The 7,946-nt window shown below is 38.0% G+C and overlaps 1 protein-coding gene across 1 annotated transcript in view; it reads left to right on the forward strand.

Annotated features, from left to right (window-relative positions):
• SAMD10 (sterile alpha motif domain containing 10) overlaps positions 1-7,946 on the forward strand; it is a 1,883,599-nt gene that overhangs the window by 1,658,402 nt on the left and 217,251 nt on the right. Inside the window, exon 4 of the mRNA XM_044089888.1 lies at positions 5,148-5,288. Within this exon, the coding sequence (XP_043945823.1) occupies positions 5,148-5,288 (141 nt within the window). The remainder of the gene's footprint in view (positions 1-5,147; positions 5,289-7,946) is intronic.

Here is a 7,946-nt window from a genome sequence, read left to right on the forward strand (position 1 = left end):
ATCCACTGAGGGCCGAGTAAGCTTCCATCTTTCCATTCCCAAACTACCAGAAAAAGGAGTCACCAAAGCCTTCAGCTTAACCAGCCAACCTCCTTGACAGCCTCGACTTCTGCGCTTCCTGAACTTCTTCCTAGAAGAAGAAAAAAACCATGGCACCATTCCGCTATACTCCAGCAAACAATCCAGGTAAGTAGGAGGTACATTACAAAATTCATTCACCGAAAATGACAAACTCAAAGATTTGGCAGAGGAACCAATATCCAAAAGCACTTGACAATCGTACACTAGTGCTAAATCAACATTTTGCACAACACACGGCAAGAAACAAAAACAAGGAACAACAAAAGAGACTAACAAACGGCAAGCCAACCACAACCGGCGCCATATTGTTTCCCACAGGAGAGCTATATATATATTTATACATACAAGTAGAAAGGAATGATGATGAAACAGGGGGAAGATCAAGAAACAAGGAGGGACTGGGATTTTGGATGCAGGCCTTTAAGGAGAATAACAATAAACATACAGGATATTATATTGATAAAGTAGCAGAAAGTATACCAAGAAATAAGCCAACACAGGAATTAAGAAAGGAGATTATGTGAATAGGGATGATTGCAATTAAGGATATAGACAATAGGCAAGAGGGGCTGGAATTTATTGGAGAAAACTGGAAAATGAACCAAGGTATTGGGAGCAAATAACTGGAGAGGGAAAGATGATAGAATGGAAAAATGCCAAGAATTTATTTCCACTGCAGGTTAGAGATTGCCTTCCCTATCAAGGATTGATATCAGAGTATAGGTAAAGGGAAAGAAATAGGGGGGGGGGTCTTAAATGAAAGACCAGCATTGGTAGAGTTTTTAGTAGAATCCAGAACAGAAGCTGCCATTAAAACAGGGCTAATTAGTAGAGCATACAAAATCTTGCATGATAGCTGTAAGAATCAATTAGAAGAGGTTAGAAAGGATTGGGAAGAGAGATTGGTTAAGCAATTCACAAAGAAACAATAGGAAGATATAAACACGTGTTCCAAATATGCAACAAAATCTAGAAGATTTATGATTTTGCTTGGAAATATTTAAATAGATATTTTTATACCCCAAGTAGACTCCAGAGAATTCTTCCTCAGGTAGACAGCAAATGTTGGAGGTGTGACAGTGAAGAAAGAGGTAATTGGGAACATATTTTCTGGGAGTGCGGTGAGTTGGTGGACTTTAAGGATTCCCTTTCAGATGCACTGTTGGAGATGCTGAGTGGGCAGATTGGTGTGACGAGGGAGATGATTTTTTTGAGCTATGATACAGAATCGGAATTGCCTAGACATGGTAAGGCCTTGCTGTGTCTAATTATGCTGGCTGCCAAAAAAGCAGTTACTAGAAAATGGAAATCAAAATTTAACCAACTATACTAGAAGTAGGGAATATAGTAACAGAGATAAAACAAATGGAATTGAGATCTTTAAAAAAGGGTAGAAGCAAACTACATAGGAAAAAAATGGAAATTGTGGGATCAATACATACAGGCAAGGAATGAGGTTTAAATCAAGGCATGACTTAAATGAAATGACTGGGTAGATTATAACTGATGTATAATGTCTGCAACTGGGAGTGTATCAGTATGTTTTGTGATGTAAAATGCTTGTAACTAGGATTGTGTTGGTGTAGTTCAGTTTCATTTATGTAAATGTATCATTGTCCATGTCGTAAGTGATGGTTTAATAAAGATGTTTCTTGTTTAAAAATAAAACAAAACAGAGGGTAGCATACATATGAACTGTGCTGATTTTCACAGAATATCCAGATTTTTGGCTCATATTTTTGATATGTTCTTCATAACGTTTGTGGTTTTCCGGCAAATCACTAGGATGATCTGAGAACTGAAGTAATTAAATAATGACACACATTTGAGTTTCAGACATCAGATGCTTCAGAAAATGTATGTTTAAATAAACCCTATTACTCTAGCAACTTTCTAAGCTTATAGGAGCAATATTTAAAATCTGTTCCTATTTTTTGGGCCGTTGTCCTCACATTTTGTTAGGCTTTGTCCAGATTTCTTGCACTGAGAGGTTGAGAGGTATGGAGGGTAGAATACACGGTGGAAGACAATTTAGGTTGAATTTAATTATGGTGTCAACTTTCCCGATGGGTAACTCCAACAATGTAATAGTTTTTTACATAATTGCTGTAAATAGTTTATGATTTACAGTAATATTATTATTATTAATGCATATACGTTTGCATGATGAAGTTCAGCATCTACATAAAATTCATTCCTCTGAATTAATACCTTAAATCTGTCGATATGTTATATATATATTTTTTTCAGGTATATATCGGTTGTGTCTTAATTTTGGAATATTTATTAAAATAAAATTGAAGATTACAAAAGTTTTTTTTACTTGGAATGCTTCTGTTTAGCATATCTTTGTCAAATACAACATTGATGTTACAAAGAAAGACAAGTAAGTTTATCAATGACAACAAGAATGGTGCTAAAGTTAGTAAAGGGTGAGGTCAGTTCCCAATGAAATTTACTGATCTTTGATTGGGCTGATATGTGGTACCTGGTACTTAATGCATAATTATGGAAAATGCAGGGGAAAAGTCTTGTAAACACATAAGTATTGTAGAGGACCCTGAAGGAAAATGACATATAGATCATAATCACTCCTAGGCTATATAATATACTTCTATGTTAAAAGACGATGACCAAATACAACAGGAAGTTGTGGTACATAACACCAGGAATGGAAGAATGGCCAAGGACAGCAGGAAGCTGTGGTACATAGCACCATGAATGGCGGACATCATCCCATTATACAGAGTAGTAGGAAGACCTTATAGGGAGTCCTGTGTGTGCAGTTCTGGATATCATGCAGGAAGTGGGAGACTAAATCAGAAGGCATACAACATAAAGGGCCAAAGTACAAGGGCAATGGAGGGCTTCAGGTTGCAAGATGGAAGGACAGCTTGACATACATACTGTGGACAAGAGAAGAGTTTACAGCATGGAAAAACTGCATTGTCAGACGGCAAGATAAATGAACAGAGCAGAAGGAAAATTACATGGGGAAGAAAGAGACATAGGATCATAGGAAGTTACTAGGCTAATGGTTCTAGGGCCCTTACAAGCCTAGCCAAGTTCTTACCCTTATTTCCATAATCAGCACCTATTGCCCCTATCCAAGAGGGATACAGGTGGAACCCCCAGGGTGAATTTAAGGTCACCCATCCAATCATCCAGATTATGTTTGAAGAGGGACAAAGTGGTGCTCTGTTTGACATGAAGTGGGAGTCTGTTCAAGAGGTGTGGTAACCTCTGGGAGACAAATCTGCCCCTCCAGCAGGTTTTAAGAGAGAGAGGAAGCAATTTATAAGTGACTTAATGAAGTGCTGACTTACAAAAAAGATGGTAGGTCTCAAGACATCTGCAACAACTGGAAGGGCCTCAGAATACCTCACTAAAAGAATCACAGGCCTAAAGCAGATGCCCTACGCTGACCGCCTTAAAAAACTCCAGCTGTACTCTGTCACATATCGTCTGCTCAGAGGCGATCTCTGCTTAACATACAAGGCCATGTCAAACCCAGAGCTGTTGTACATGCTACACTTAAAGAAATCCCAATCCCTCAGAGCTACACGCTCCAGGGATCTAAACCTTGTCATCACAATAAATAAAACATGCTGGAGAGATAGGTTCCTGACCCAGAGACTCCCCAGACTCTGGAATAGATTGCCCATACATGTCAAGCAGAGTGCCTCTTTGGACCTCTTCAAGAGGAACCTTGACGTTTGGATGGGAGAAAGGAAATTCACCCCAGGGATCACGTCAGTCACCCTGCTAGACAGGGGTCCAGGAAAGTAAATAATGTGGGAAGAAATAGCCAGGGAATTGTTATGGCTAGGCTTGTATAGGCTCTAGGGCTGATAGCCTAGTACCAACCTATGAATCTATGAACCTATGAACATGCAGCACTACAGAAAGTGGTAAAATGCAAAGTAATGCTGACGATCAGGGATGCTTAAGTAGATGAAAAAAGGATTAGGTGAGGGGGTAGAGGGTCACTTTTAGGGTGAGTAGCTACAACACTCAGGCTGACTCACTCATTGTTGTCCAGCATGTTTGTGTGGGAGCCGGGAGGATTAGATTTAAATCCATGTACTTATGTTTCAGTGCTTTAACCATGAAATGAAAGTTTGCTGTGACATTTCATTGACCTTAGTTGATGCTTCTGAATTACAAAATTGGGGTCAGACATGCTGCTTTGCAGCAGTATGATATGCATTGCATTTACTTGTAAAAAAAAAAAAAACAGTGTACAGAAGTGCTGAGCTGCAAAGCTGGAAACTTGAATTTTATTTCCATCAGTATCCATCCACTTCCTGATACACAGATGGATACATGCATGCATGCAAATGAACATATATACATAATATATACTGGTTGTATTTTGTAGTCCCCTACATGGCTTTGACGTGCCAACACAAGTGGCAGGTGGTTGTTCAGGAGATAAGTCTGCAAAGTTTTATAGCATCCAAGTAGAAACCAGAATATGCATCAAACAAAGTTTTATTGGATTACGTTTTATAGCATACCAGAACTGTGACAGATAAGAGAATGCAGTTACCATGTGGAAACTCTGCACATGATAAAATAGCCAGATGGGGCAAAGGCTGATGGTACTACTTAAAGAAAAAGGAGTTCTACATTTGTTATGAAACCAGACAATGTGGTATGCACACTGTTATGAGCACCTCCAGTGGACAGTATTATTTGCAAAGTCATAATAAGTGACAGGTGGAATAAACTGATGATAGATATGTCTAAAAAAATGACACCACTGCCTTAGATGGAATGAACAAATAACTGCCCATCTGACATCAGCACAGCTTATTGGGGAGTTTGTAAATGTGGCAGACAGATTTTTAACCAGTATGTAACAAATAGCACATTTAGAAGAAAACCGTATTCTATTTTATCATCATAGGCAGGAGGAAACACAATTTTAAAATGTATCATTCCCTGGTAAGTAATGTGCCCTAGGCTAATGCTGTGTGGCTCTCAGCTGCTTCTGCTTACACAAAGAGAATTTGTGCCATTTGATGGCTAAACTCAGTGGTTTGTTTGTTGTATCCACTTAGGTCGTGCACTTTTGCGACTCAATGCAGACAAACTACAGCGAATGGGAATTACCCAGGAGGCTCTACGGCAGGAAGTACTCCAGCAAGTGCTTCAGCTGCAAGTGCGAGAAGAGGTCAGGAACCTTCAACTTCTCAGTCAAGGTATTTTTTTTTTCTTTTTAATGTTAAATAGAGTTTAGTCATTTTAGACTGAAATACACATGTTGATGGGCTTGTAAGACAGATATACATGCACTTTGTAAGCCTTCATCACAGACCCATCACAAAAAATTCTGACAGTATAGACCAATAGTTGATAAAGGCTTCATATTATTGACTACTAGAAGCCATGGTGGTGCAGCAGTAGCAATGTCACCTCACAGCAAGAGACTCTCCTATTCTATTCTCAGCTGGAGCGCCTTCTGTGTGGAGTCTGCATGTCCTCCCCACAGTTGAGTGGCGTTCTAAAGACATGTGTGAATGGGCGTGCCTTCGTTGAAGGTTGGGCGTCGGGCTGGCACCTTGGCACCATAAAAATCTACTGCCAATCATTAGCGGACCAGAGTTCTGCTGTGGTGACCCCTAACCGGGAAAAGCCAAAAGAAGAAGAAGAACATTATTGACTACTAGTCAGGTAATCTAATCCATTGTATTTTAAGTGTAACCATCTTATAGTCAGGAGAAATTATGAATGGCAACCTAACAACGAGTCTCAACTAGTTGTTATTAGAAACCCTGTTTTATTTCTCCTCACACAATCAGACTGGCATCTCTGGGCAGCCTGCGTGGAATCTTAGAGACTAAGTTAGTTTATAGAATGTATAGTGCTATCTGATCATCTTAGGCATTCCAGCCAGCACAAAAATATTACTTATACTTTATATTTTTAAGGGAATTGCATATTAACTTATAGCTGTAGTGTAACCCTACCTTTTTAAATATACATTCTTTTTCTGAACCTTTCCAAAAACACGTATTGCAATCTTTTTATGAGTTAGGAGGAGGTTATAAATATAGCTATATACAATGTTTTTTGCCAGTGTCATATGGTCTAATTATTGATAATAACTCACTTTAAAGATACCAAGATGCTTGGTATTTCTGATACTAGTATTAGAAAAATCTCCTAGTGAGTAGGATCTTGAGTTACTGTTCTTATGTTGACAGTAGAAGTGTTGTTAATGGTTAGACTGATGCAAATGCGTGTACTGTGAACCTGATAATATGGCTTCCTATGGTTAAACTGATGCAAATGCATCCAAAGTGAGCTCCGATACATGACATCCTGTTTTAAAGTTAATGCTTCTGCAGTTAATGGCCTGTAGTCATACGTCTAAATTGTTCTCTGCAATTGGAGTCAATATTTGCTACCAAACGTATACTGATTTCTGTGCAGGGAAATTAGATAAGTAAAACAGAGCATTTTTGGACTAGTATACGTCAGTAATGGGAGAAATATTCATCTTTTATAAAACTCTTGTTTCTACTTCCAGCCATTCTGGTAGCCAGGATTTTTTATTAACAGCAGCACCAAGTCTTAGAATTACATGCCACTTAGTAGTGAAATAGGCTTGGAGTTTTGGCTGCTATGTTCTTTAACTATCTGGTCTTTTAGGAATTTACATTCCATAGTATTAAAACAGAACTTCCAGTAATTTAACCAGGTGCCTAGATATGTCATAAATGTAACTGACAAGTAGTTTTGATGTATTCGGTTTTTTTTTTCCAAAAACAGTAAAGAAAATATGAGATGAATTTGCAATTTTTTGTGTTATTGTTGCCCTGTAGTAGCTGAAAGTGCTGATGATTTAATAAGGCCATTAGACAGGCATTAGTGCAGGCCTTAAAACCTTACTGCTAAGTCTGTGACTAATGGTGTGTAGTAAGAATTAAACTTGTGAGAACAGGTCAGTGAGGGCATTCCATGTAGACAATTTGTATAAATAAGTACTTTGCAAAGTGATGAATAGTATCATCTTTGAATTAACTGCAGAAAGAAGAATATATTCAGTGTCAAGCTGAACCAAGGTTTTGAATTATTCTACCATTAGTACTGCTAGAAGGGACAAAAGCAGAAAAAAAACAGACCTATAGTTTCATTAGTAGAGGACAGTGTTTTTATTTACATTGAGTAGCCACAGTAACTTGCCTAATACTGTTTTCCTTACTTCTTTCATTTCCAGCTACACCAAAAATAGATGAATCCTGAAATATAAGACTGCAACACTTTTGTAAAAGTCAAGAACAAAGCACATCACATTTGGCTTTATTGATGTTGGGGCCCAGGTTTTGATACCAAGTTACCTACATCTTCAGCAGATCTAATAATTCTCCCTAGTTTGCCTTCATGGAGAAACTTGTTTAGGGAAGTAGAATGGTAGGTAGACAACAAAGAAAAAAATCACATTAAAAATAAAAAGGCCCAGCATTGATCCCTGTAGGAATCTTATTTTAAACTGGGGCCTAGTGTGGTTTCCATACTGCAATACAAACTCATACAGATAGGCATAGTAGAGATGAAGACTGGGCATCTTGAAGCCTGCCATACAGTCTTAAAAAGGAAGTTTATTGTTGTATAAGAAATCTACCAGTGTTTTGTTGATTTTAATAAACAAATTTCCTAGAATACTTCAAGGCATTATGCAGAAAAATACAAATACTGTGGAGAATATATACTTTCAAGGTCCATAATCAGGCAGAGAAGTCAATGTAGTTTTTATTGTATCTTACAGTACCTGCTTATATTTTGTTTAGTAAGCTTAAAAGGTTTAGCTGAATCTCAAGGTCTGGGTTCCTGAAAATAAAGATGAACTCTATATG

This window comes from Protopterus annectens, chromosome 12.part0 (genome assembly GCF_019279795.1).
Source record: "Protopterus annectens isolate FY-2018-M chromosome 12.part0, PAN1.0, whole genome shotgun sequence".
Lineage (NCBI taxonomy): Eukaryota > Metazoa > Chordata > Ceratodontiformes > Protopteridae > Protopterus > Protopterus annectens.